Source organism: Callorhinchus milii, unplaced genomic scaffold (assembly GCF_018977255.1).
Source record: "Callorhinchus milii isolate IMCB2004 unplaced genomic scaffold, IMCB_Cmil_1.0 Scaffold1, whole genome shotgun sequence".
NCBI classification, from domain to species: domain Eukaryota; kingdom Metazoa; phylum Chordata; class Chondrichthyes; order Chimaeriformes; family Callorhinchidae; genus Callorhinchus; species Callorhinchus milii.
Window position 1 is genome coordinate 49,110,035 of NW_024704742.1, and position 13,109 is coordinate 49,123,143.

General features: G+C 43.1%; 1 protein-coding gene across 1 annotated transcript; it reads left to right on the top strand.

The window, feature by feature from the left end:
• The first annotated feature begins 255 nt into the window (after positions 1-255).
• Positions 256-7,816, top strand: shisa3 (shisa family member 3). Its single transcript, XM_007889167.2, has 2 exons — positions 256-536; positions 6,037-7,816. Exons 1-2 carry the CDS (start codon positions 266-268, stop codon positions 6,549-6,551), a joined length of 786 nt encoding a protein of 261 aa, XP_007887358.1. The 5' UTR covers positions 256-265; the 3' UTR covers positions 6,552-7,816.
• The last annotated feature ends 5,293 nt before the right edge of the window (positions 7,817-13,109 follow it).

Consider the following 13,109-nt stretch of genomic DNA (forward strand, 5'->3'; position numbering starts at 1 on the left):
GGCAAGGCAGGGGAGGGCAGGCAGGGCGGGCAGGACAGGGCAGGGCAGGGCGTGCAGGACAGGCAGGGCAGGGAGGGCAGGGCAGGGCAGGCAGGGCAGGACAGGCCAGGGAGGGCAAGGCAGGGCAGGCAGGGAGGGCAGGGCAGGGAGGGCAGGGCAGGCAGGGCAGGGCAGGACAGGCCAGGGCAGGCAGGGCAGGGAGGGCAGGGCAGGGCAGGCAGGGCAGGACAGGCCAGGGAGGGCAGGGCAGGCAGGGCAGGGCAGGATGAAGGGCGCCTTGCCTTGCTTGGTGCTGGGCTTCCTGGTGTGTGAGTGCGGGGTGTGCTGGGCTCGGGGGGAGTACTGTCACGGTTGGATTGACAGCGCCGGGAAATGGCACGACGGCTTCCAGTGCCCCGAGGACTACGACACGGTGGACGCCACAATCTGCTGCGGCTCCTGCGCTCTCAGGTACTGCTGTGCCGCGGCCGAGGCCAGACTGGACCAGGGGGTCTGCACCAACCACAGAGACCCGCAGACCCCCGACTACTCCGCACGTAAGTCTCAGTCTCAGCCTCTCTGCCCCCGAGGCAAACCCAGGCGTGGGACCAGCCCCCGCGGACCTGCTGGCGGCAGCCCTGCTTTTGCGCTTTTTTCGCATGAGTTCGTTCGTTCGTTCGTTCGTTCGTTGGTTGGTTGGTTCGTTCGTTCGGGGCTAATTTATACTTAAGTTATAGATGTATTTCTATCATAAAGGTGGGTTGAGTTGGGTTTGGGGGGGTTTGGATTGGGGGTTGGGTTGGGTTTGGGGGGGTTGGATTGGGGGTTGGGGGGGTTGGGTTGGGTTTGGGGGGTTGGATTGGGGGGGTTGGATTGGGGGTTGGGGGGGTTGGGTTTGGGGGGGTTGGGTTTGGGGGGGTTGGGTTGGGGGGTTGGGGTTTGGGGGTGGGGGGGGGGGCGACATTACGAAAGGCCATGAAATAATCTGAGATGATCAATTTGTACATATCCCCCGAATAAGATGTGGGGAACGCCCGAGCAGCTCCGTGTTTCTTACACGGAATAAATAGCAGCACATACACATCGGGCAACACCGGGGGAAACCCAAATAGATATTTCCCGAGTCCTTTGCGATTGCGGGTGAAAGTTGCGATGTTTCGGTGATTATCACTTTGAATCCGGTTGCGAAACATTGCAATTTTCGCCCTGCGAAAGAACCCGTCTTACCTGCAGTGTTCAGCAAACACACTGAAACACACCAAGACCCTGAACGAATTCATAAAAAAATGTCTCTGACACTTGAAAATACAGCGTGAAATGTAATATATAGAAATACAATTAATACCTGATATCTTTAATCAATCGCCTGCAAAATACACAGTCAATCCACGTTACAGTATATTTTGTGAAGCGCTTTAAGACGTCCTGCGACTGGTTTATCGTTAAGGTTTGATTCGACATTTAGATTGGACTGAAATATCATTGCTCCTCTTTTTTTTCATGTGCACTCTCTAATCCGCATGTATTGGTATATTGATGTTTATGATGTGCACAGCCTTTAGCTAAGTACAGATCTCCCAGAGGGTATCATCCCAAAAGATATCTCAGCCTAATCATAATATAATAATAATCCTTGCATTTGATACAGCGCCTTGTCAAGTCTTCGAGACGTCTCAAAGCGCTTCATAGGATATACTGTAAAAGTGAACTGACTGTATATGTTGTGGGCGAAATAATTCACTGATGAATTACAAAGTCTTTACAAACTCTCCCTAACAAAAACCCTTGCAGTTTGGTTCATCTGGAACCGGTAGATCATGTATTTTGCTTCTACTGTTACCCAGACCTGCCCTGCACCCCACCCCCCAAAAAAAATTGTGTGTGTGTGTGAGAAATGAAACGTGCAGCGAGCTTCCTGCCGGGAGCAAACGTGAAGCCAGTAATTGGCCAGGTCTCCTCCCGAGTGAGCCAACATCCACTTAACTCAGTGCATACGACAAACCAGTCAAACCGAGCAAATCGTATATCAGAGCAGGGAAATCCAGGGTGACAAGTGCTCACAGAGATTCATGTTCCATCTGCTACACAGTAAACCCACCCTCCACACCATGTGTATATATATATATGTATATAACGTATTATGTGGATTTGGTTCCCCTTCCTTTTTTCTAATAACTTCTATATATATATATATATATATATTAAGATGACTATTTAAAGTTGTGCTTCGCCTCAGTTTGAGTTGCCAGCTCCAAAGTTATTGCACCATCTGCTCTCCAATTGAGATTCTTAACCTAACAGCAAACGAAAAAAAATTTTTGTTATATGTAAATTAGATTAAAAAAAATACAAGTCTGTGGGGGGCGGGAGGGTGGGGGGGGGGGGGGGGGGGTCTCGTGTTCAAATCTCTTAGATTTAAATTACAGCAAAACACAGATAGGTCATCGGAAAGGGGTGGTGTCTCTGTGAGTGGTGAGCAAGCAGGAGATGTGAATCTGAGTGAACCAGATGAGCATGAAATTGCATTAGCCCCGTGTAGAAAAGGGAGAGAAAGGTAAACCAGTGTCTGTGTGACAGCCTCTGTATTGATAATCTTGGAGATGCAGCTTCGGTTTCCATTGCTTTCTCAGCATCAAATAAAACCTCGATCCCCGGGACGTGACCCTGGTGGGATCTCCCGGGTTCTCCGGAGAAGCTTCAGACTTTCTCAACTTTAATATCAGATGCAGAGCATCTATCTCTGCAGGAACTCGGGGTGGGATTAGCGCTGAGGAATGTATACTCACTTAGGAACAGGTTTGAGATGCGTGTCGAATTATTGCTCCGGGAATATGGTAAACACACACACACGAAGTCTTAAGTCCAAAGCAAACATACACGTAGTCGTCTAAGTTCAGCTGCGCACAGTGAGATGCAATGGGACAGTGCAGCGCTATGCGATGTTATATTCGGTAACAGCGACCAAAGTAGCACTCAGTGTGAATCGCACGCATTCCTGTTTTCAGACAGAAGTATTGCAGATAAATATCAGAGGTACTGTGATTGCTTCTGGAATTACATTGCACATTGAACACATTTCGCGCATGTAACAGTGCCGCTGTATTAAATGCAATTAAGCGAAGATTATATTTTGTTTTGTTCGGTTCCGAACATTCAATCAATCAATCAATCAATCAATCAATCAATCAATCAATCAATGCTTTTTTTTCCCTCTATGTAATGCAACAATAATTGAAGAAGATGTTATCAGGGGCAGGGAACGTGGTCAACTATTTCAACTATTTAACTCGTTTGAAACGGTGGTCTGCAAAACGCACCGGTGCCCACACAGGGTTATACTTTGCAGAAGTAATTGGAACCGTTTTCAGGCGAGTTTCGATGTAGTTGGCGAGTGGGAATGGCTCTGCTCTCTCTGCAAAATAACTTGACGTTTTGTTATTTAAGGATCACTTGTACCTTCTTCCACTCCGCGGTTATAATGGTGATAGCGCAATAGAGCATTTGTTTGTGCCTTTCGGCCTCTTTAACACTTGGAAAGGGATTGCACAACAGTTCGATTTTCTGACACTTCGCAATTACCGAATTTTTCTCGAGTGAAGGAATGCAGGAAATGGGTGAAATCCAACTCCCTCCAGTAAACATTCCACTTGCAAACCGATTTGCAGCTTTCGGTAAACGTTTTCAAGCGATTCCTTTCAAAGATTTCGGGTATTTGTTTTTCAAAAAAAAAAGAGTCCATCTGACTCGAGTTACTTGGCTGCAGATTCTCGACTCCAAACGTTTGTAAATAGACTGTGACAGTCGGCAATCGGGCAATTGCAATAATCGATTCAAATGAGTATTTTATTATCGTTAGGTTTTCACATCCATTCGTTGCGATGCGAATGTGCTTGGTTTCACATTTGCATTTTCCAAAGTTTCGCCCAAATTCGTTTGCAACCGCCGTCGTCTGTCGTTCAGACGCCGTTTCCATTTAACTGAGGTTAATTATATTATTTCGCTTCAATTTTTTTTAATTCTAATTTCTAACTCCGATCAGCTCCATTCGTTCAGCGTCCCTCAATAAAACACCCGTGTGGGTCTGCTGCAAGCACACCGGTTACTGGAAGGGGGGACATTTACAAAGTAAAGTGCAAAATCGGCTATTGATAACCCATCTTTTTTCTTGAAAAAAAGATCAGTAAATATAAGTTTAGTTCACGAGCAAAGTGCTTTGCAGTGATTGACAACGATCGTTCGGTGTAGGGCAGTGTCACTGCTATTGATTGACTTCCTTGACGCCTCGTGTTTATGATGTTGTTTTGTGCAATCCCTGTGGCCCGGAGTTTGTTCTCACTCGTAACCGTGTATATATAGACCGTATTTTAGTCGTCCTGTATGCAATCACACGTGTAAATAAATACAAACGCTACGTGTGTAGTTGCCTGAGATGTTTGCTCAGATCTTTTTATGCACTGGCGACAGGACTCTCTCTGCCCTCACAACTCGTGCTCTCTATCTAACACTGTAGCCTTCACAAGTCGTCTCATATTTCAGCCCATGAGATGGACATCAGAAACGAAGGGGAGGGGACAGTTTCCTCCCCTCAATCATGTCCCCCGATCGATCGACGTTTAAACGATGTGGGGCCAGGCTTTCATGAGCAAATGAAGAAAGCACGAAGCGGCGGATCCTGCACAAGGCTGATAGCTTCTCGTTTTAAATGGTTGGTTGGAAAGTGCAGCAAAAGCAAAGTAGCTGCAGAGAGAGCAGACTTGTCAACACGCCTGAATGGTTTTCCAAGCCCGTGGACAGCCTGATACAGGGAGCAGACGTGAGCGTGTATTTGCATTGGTGGTGGAGGCTAGAAAAATATTGGATAAGCGTTTAAAGTTCATCTGCTCTCTGCACGACAGGCGTTGAGCGCTGCTGATTAACCAGGTCACTGCATAGAGGACATTTAACTGACACTTGGCTGATCTACACTTCGTATCACGGTGTTGTAGTTTACCCTCTTTCCCCATAGGCAGTTTTGCATCGCAAATAATCCTTCTAAATTCTATAAGATGCCACTTCTGGCATCGCGTTTCATCGCATAGATAATAATAATAATAATAATCCTTGCATTTGATATAGCGCTTTTCACGTCGGGAGGACGTCCCAAAGCGCTTCACGGAACGCACTGTAAAGTGAATTGACTGTATATTTGTGGGCGAACGCGGCAGCCAATTGCGCACAGCAATGTCCTACAAACAGTCATGGATTGAAAATGACCAATTTATTATTGTTTTTGGTTTTGGAGGGATTATTATTAGGCTCTGTGTGGAGTAAGGAAACTTGCCCAAGGTTTCGCCCTCTGCCTGGAATTGAACTCAGGTCTCTCACTTGCAAAGCGAGTGCTCTAACCACTGAGCTACAGGACTCCTATAGATAGAAGAACAAAGTGTGAATATTTGTGAACCATTGCAATGCTAAAAGCTAAACGCTGTGTGTTTAATAAAGCAAGAACCAAAGACTTTTCCCCTACAAACCACACCATCACTACACTTTACAGTAATTCACGTCAAGCGCTTTGAGACGTCCTCCTGACGAGAAAGGCGCTATTATCAAATGGAAGGATTATTTATCGGCAATGAGAAATTCCAAAGTTTTTTTTTAAATTAGGAGTTTATTCACGTGATAAGGCGCTATATCAAATGCAAATATTATTATAATTCTCATTTGTTATAATTCACGTGCCACGTTGTCATTTCTGCAATTAATATGCGCAAAATTGTAATCAGAAGGCGATGTTGGCAGTGAGTTGAGAAATGGAGGGGTTGGGCATTGAAGAGTAAGAGACATTAATCCCCAGGTATAGCAACACTTTGCAGGTCATGCGTAAAAGGAAGCGTCCACGGATTACTCACAACAAGTGATATGGCAATGTGCTGCATTATTATTACTGTTAAAAAAAAGTATCTTGAAAACATAATCGAGATAGTTTAATATCTGTGCATGGTCGCCCTGAAATGAGGGTCTGCTATTGCTCTCTGTCTCTCTCTCTGTGCTAATGCCTTAATGTGCTGTTCTCCACAGAGCCCATCTATGTCCCGTTCCTGGTTGTTGGCTCCATATTCGTGGCGTTTATCATTCTGGGCTCTCTGGTGGCTGTTTATTGCTGTACGTGTCTCAGGCCCAAGCAGCCAAACCCGCAGCCGATGCGGTTCTCAATGCGAAACCACCAAACCGAGACTATTCCCATGATCCCGACGTTTACAAACATAAGGACCCCATCCAGGCAGTCCAGCACCGCCACCAGCTCCAGCTCCACCGGGGGCTCTCTCCACAGGTTCTCCATGGGCAGGGCTGAGCCAGGGCACAGCTGTCTGGTCCCCTCGCCCCCCCCGGCTTACAGCTCCCCCCTGCAACCAGGACAAGCCCTGCATCTCAGTCAGAGCCAGGGCTTCCTGCTGCCACAGCAGTACTTCACCTACACTCTCCAACCAGAACCCTACCCCACGTTCAACGATTTCAGCCACAACCGACTGCAGCCCCAGAACACAGCGGCGCCCAACTCGGAACAAGTCACATACAGCAACGCGGGGCTATAGGAGAGCTTGTGGGGCAGTTTGCTGTGTGAGTAACCCACTGCCCACCGTGTTACAGTATTGGGAAGTCTTTGGAGGTGGGCTACTGTTTTGCATTCTCATGTGGATGGATGTCACCCCTTTCTGGACTAAAAATGACTCTTGCTAACCAACAGGGAGGACCTTCATTCTCTACCCTAAGTCTTCCAGAAAGCCTCCAGCTTCACATCAGCCGGATGTGTAAGGAGGAGCGTGGTTTGCTGGTTTGCTGTTGGACTCGTTGCTCCCCAGCTATAGGTTCTGCTCCTCATGGCTCTGAAAGCAAACTATCCACTCAAAATCTGGAGCCTTTTAAAATTCTACACTTTCACGTGCTTTTATCATAGTTAACTGTGATATTAACTGCATAGTTAGAAGTGTAACTTACAATTTACAATCCTTGTTAAAATTGTTAAGAATAATATGGAGGCCAAACTATTACAATACAGTATTAGCAATCGCACTGAAGTCATATGTTTGACTGATACCCGTTTGGTTAGATCAAATTGGATGTGTGGTCTGAGGCAATGTATTACCTGTTTAGTCTGTTAATCAGGTGAACTCACTTTCCTGACTGGGTCTACAGAGTGAATTAAGGACTGTTTGCTTCAGGAAACTTTGCAAAATGTCAAATGTAACCGTTTTTTTGAGTGGGGGGAGGGGGTGGTAAACATGGTAAACAGTTGCAGTTTAACCTGAGATGCAAACGTTTCTACACAAATTCACCAAGTTTAAGGAGGTAAGAAAAAATCTCCAAGTTTCACGTCCCTGTATTTGACGTATTATTGGAGTTCAAGCAATAACCATTTGTGGTAGAATAACAGGCGGTAAACAGAACTTTTATAAGGCGACAAATTTTAAGAACGAGGATAGNTTTTTTTCGCTTGTTCATATATTTTCATAACATTTTGTTTTTGACTGAATGCCTTACTTATCTAAATATTGAAAATTAAAGTTATGAAATAATTTATAGAGGAAACATCTAAAGTCGATTATTCTTAATTCCGACCTTCTCCCGTATATTTACAATACACTTAAATTACTAATTGTTCTAGTAATCATTTTGTTGTTTGAATTATATGATTGGTTGAACTAAACAAATGTATGGTGGAAATGAATATTGCATAGGAATATTTTATAAAGTGTCCATTCTGAAAATATGAATGTTAACTTAAAGATCTGAAATTAAAGATGTTTAATAAAACATCCTGACAAATTTAGGATTGCAAAATGACATACATTCATGTGCAGATTTTTTTCCCAGCGTCTTTTTTGTGTTCAGTTTTATTTTACTTTATCCTAAGAGAAAACTAGATGTGCCGATTCTTGTTTGAGTAAGCTTGGGCGGGCTTCGCTGTAACTGGACTCTACAATGAAATAAATAATGCCTCTTCTCTGTGAATCGAGACACCTCGACCACCCAAACAGGTGATCTTCTCACTTGTGGGATCATGGCTTTGGAGTCACTTCAATTTGCTCACTCCCCTCGGCTCGATCATCTACCAAAGGCGTCTGACCAGAACACAAAACAAAACCCAGACCTTGGAGAAAGGAAAGTTATTTACCATGATAACTCATCCAAATAGGATCCGACACACACATCTCAATAAATGCAACTCAACGAGTCTCATTTGGTTACTGTGGTAAGTTGTTTATTTGCCTTTACACAGGCTCCAGCATCAGCTTGCAATAAAAGTAGAATGTCGAACCTTTTCATGGTTAGCACAAGGAGCATTATAACCCGCAATGGCAATGATCAACGTTTCTACTGGTTCCTATAATGTGTGGCACTCAGTCATATTGGACAAACCTGCCTGTATTATCAATCCTTTATCATGGCTTCCACAAGGGCATTGTATTTTGGTAGTTTAAGTAATTCTGATTACTTTTACCAATGCATGATTATTTTTCCTCTCAGATTTAGATTTTGCTACTTTATCTAAAGATAGCAGCTAGGTGAAATAGCTTGCTCTGGAAGACAGTGTAAGCAGACCCTGTTAACAATTTTAATTAAGATCTGTTGATATCAGTGGCATTGGGAGGTAGAGAGCAACGGTATTTAGCCAAATGGGAACTGTTTAACAATGTTGTTCATTAGGTTGAAGATTAAACTTGAGACTTGAAATTTGTTTTTTTCAATTTCCATCCTATTAAGATCAATAAAATGATCAGCAGGATGTCACAAAATCACATCAAATGTTTGGATGAAGAAGGCCTTTGGGTCTATCTGACCACATTCTTCTAGAATACCCACCTTATTGTCCTTCCATAACAGCGTCAAGCTGTTTCTTGAATCCTGCATCCTGGCCTCAACACCCTTCCTCGTAACCCAGTGGTGGCCAACTCATGGCTCCTAGGGCTGTTAAGAGGTAGCTCGCTGAAATTGTGCATTTCTCTGGGTAAGTCCATGCATAAGTCCATGATTTATGGCATAAATCAATCAATTTATTTTGTTGGACGACGAAAAGGTTGGCTACCACAGTTGTAACCTGTTCCAGTCATTAATGGGTGGGTGGTGGTGGGTGGGATTGGGGAAGGGAAGGACTAAAAAGGATCTGTTTNAAAAAAACTGAGCAAGGCCCACACTGGAACACACTGTATGAAGTATTGTGAAATTGGAATGCAGCGTCTTGTCTGCGATTAGCTCTTTGTGTTTTGAGTGCGATAATAATAATCCTTTCACTTGATATAGCAAGTTATCACATCTTCAAGAATATACTCTAAATTATATCCTTCCTCCCCCATATCCGGTCCCTAACCAGGACCGCTTTGCTCCACCTCCACCACTTTGCCCGTCTCCGACAATATCTCACTCCACATGCTGCCAAAACCCTTGTCCACGCCTTCGTCACCTCTCGGCTGTACTACTCAAACGCCTTGGCACCCCCCTATCTCTCTTACCTCCTCTCTCCTCACAGCACTACTCGCTGCCTCCACTCTACTGGTTCCAGCCTCATCCTTATCCCTCGAATCCTCCGCTCCATGATCGGCAGCCATGCCTTCAGCCACTTTGCCCCGAACCTATGGATCTCCCTCCCTCAATCTCTTCGTCTTGCCTACACTTTCCCCATTTTCAGGATGTACCTGAAGACCTTCCTCTTTGACTGTGCCTATGGTCACCTTCCCCCTGGCTCAGCATCGGGCTCCACCATTGTTAAGCACTCTGGGACGCCGCCCAAAGTGGAGGGCACTATATAAGTGCAAGTCGTTGTTAAAGTGAATTGACTGTATATTTTGTGGGCAAAATGCGACAGACAATGGCGCACAGCAGTGTCCCACAAACAGTCGTGGATTGAGTGACCAAATTTTTTTTTAAGTGATTATTATCCCCAGAAAAGTGATCTGCCAATCAACTAACAACCGGGTTTCTACTTACTGCAAGGTAAACAGAGGAGTGTGGAGTAACATTTCGCCCTGCTGGGAATCAAACCCAGGTCTCTCGCTTGCGAGGTGAGTGCTCTCACCACAGAGCTACAGTACTCCAAGTGTTAATTGTTTACTGCAAAGGAACAGCAGCACTCTGAGACTTGACCCCACATGAAGGGCACTATATAAATACAAGTTGTTGTTGAATGATAATAATCTTTGCATTTGATATAGTACCTTTATCACATTGTCAATATATCTCCAAGAACTTCACAGGATCTTACTGTGAAGTGTAGTGACTGTAATTTATTGGCAAATGTTCTGATGAACAATAACTGCACAGATACGAAGAATCTAAAAATAAAGATCTTCACATTCTGACTAATCCTAACATTCATGACTTATGATGATTCTCAAAACACTTTTTGACTTGCAATCAATTTGAGGTAAAATATTGAAGACATATATCCATTGTAAAGCTGTCAGACTGACTCAGTGGCTTTGGATTTTGTCTGGGTTTGAAAGTTCACTACTTGCTAGAGTGTTATTTTTGCTTTTCCTGACAAAAATAATCGTTTTAAGAATGAGGCTGATTATTTATGACAAGCATATTTCACGTCCAAAATTAAATTGGCTCTCAGTACTACACATTGTGATTCTGCAGTGACTGATTGTACAAAGCAATTCCGAGCAGTGGGGGAGGTGTTTTTACACCCTGTGCATTATACACTCAACAAACACAGATCATGTTAGCTTTAAAAATGTGGCAATAGGATCAACAACTGCCATAAAACAACATTTTATAAAGCAAATGACTGATTTGCACTTTTCTCTAATATAGTTTTGAATTTATAATTCTTAATACCTCCTAGAAAATAAGGTTCAACATTTATTACAAACAATCAACTCTTCTGTAATAGGCTACCTTTATAGGTCTATTGAAGTAACTTGGCAACTTTAATATAGGTTGATTTAAGAACATATTAAGAACAGGTTAGCAACCTGGGAAAAAATATTGTGGTCTAACTTACGTCTCTGAACAGATTTCTTAGCAAAGAATCATGCCAACTGTTGAAATGGAATCTACTTCCAGAGCGGAGTTCTTGTGGGTCAACACAAATTCTAAGAAATACCACAGATTGGATTCCATTAAGATTCAAGGACTTATTTATTAGTAGCTTTAGTGATTTCCACCATTGAACTGGGATATTCCTCAACTCAGTTCTTAATTAGTTTGGCTTAGTAAGTTGTCCTCTTGCATCTGGGTCAGAAGGTTAGGAGGTGCATTGACAATCTTATTGTATATCTCATCCATTCCATTATACAGACAATTCCTACTTCAAATATACAATGCACATTTGCACAAATCCACCTGATGAAAGTTTCTTGTATAATGAAACTTCCTAATAGTTCTTTGTTTTATTTGAGCAGGCATTGGTTGACATTTCACCCATGAGAAATCTTAGCAGAGGAAAGTAAGCAATTTTCACATGAATTTGTGGGAAAAATAACACAGAGGAGGATATGACTGATTTATGATGAAGTGCCTTGAAGATTTGTAGCAAGACAGTCCCAAAACATTGTTCCTCTTCTGTGGCAAGACATCTGGATCTATCAGCGCAAAAATAAACTGCAACTGCAAAAACTTCACCGGAGACACATAACTGATGAAGTTAGAAGTCACAACTGATTTTACAGAAGCAGAAGTATAATAATAATACTTGCATTTGATATATGATCAAAACACTTCACAAGTAATTGCTGTCAAGAGCAGTGACTATGGATTTGTAGGCAAATGCAAGAATCCATTTGTACACGACAATGGTCCACACGCAATCAACAAATGAAAAACTAATTTAACTGAAAGATTGTTGGCCAGGACACCAGGAGAAATTCCCTTTGGTTTTTAAATTCAAGTTTGATGATAGCTTTGACACTTCCAGATTAAACATCTCCAATGCCCTTGTTGCTGGCATCTCCAGCTGGAGATGATTCAGAACTCTGCAGATCGTAACATCACCCACACTATGATTGGCAATGTCATCAACTTCACTCTTACCTGGCTCCTTATCCCCCAGAGGATTAATTTGAAAATCCTAAATTCCGCAGCTTTGCTCAATTGTACCTGCGTAATCACCTGCTACACCAATCCCCTGGCCACTCCTGCTAATATTTTCTGCCAAGTTTGGACTGCTTCATGCCTCCTGCCCCTCTGTCCCAGTCTCCACCAATCTCTTCTGACATCCTGCCAGCCCTTTATTGGAGCAAAGAAAATTGACGGGATCTGATCTAGATATTTAGGATGATTAAAGCAACGATTATGTAGATGTTGAGGTTATTTAGTACAAAGCCTGATTGCAGAACTGGAAAATGAGCACTAAATTTATAAGCCTTAAGCAAAACTAAAGATTCAAAAAAATCCTCTCCTCTTGGCCACACATTAGATATATACACCGGATGCTAATTGAAAGCAGCTAATGCTGTGGTGATGAGCTCTTTTAGATGTATAAACCCTTAGGAAGGCATAGTGTCTGATTAAGAATGGATTGAAGTTGATGAGTAAGTCTGGGCATAATAATTGAATACTTCACGGATCATGAAAATGTCCTCGTGGAATGTCACTGGTCAGGGTTGAATAAAGTAGATTATGGTTATGTAGCCTCATTATATTACATTATGACATGCAGAAACTTCAATTCTTATTGTCTGCTTGGAAGTTTTATCTGTGATTATTTATAGAAATGAGTCTTTCAGACATTGATTTCTGTTAAAAAAAAGCTTTTGTTACTTGTTTATTATATTCCAGTCTGAACAATTCATGAAAATTTGGCGAAAGATAAGACAGTGGACTCAAATCAGAGAAATACTAAGTCATCAGAGTGTTAGCTAAGATTGTTCAGCATAGATTGAGGCAAGTGAGTATTGTGATGGTGAATAGATCACCAGATCACAATTACCTGTGATGCAGTTTAAAATCACCCCAGCACTCGCCAGTAGATCTGGCGTCTCTCAGCAGATCGATTTCAAGCTCAACCTCACCTATAAATCCATCCACTCCTTGGCACCTCCACTAACTCCTCTTTGATCCACTACCTTAATCTGTGTGCCTTCTTCTTAGCTAACACGGCCTTGTTGTGCATCTCGCGGCTGCTACGTGTTGCCATTGATGTCTGAGCC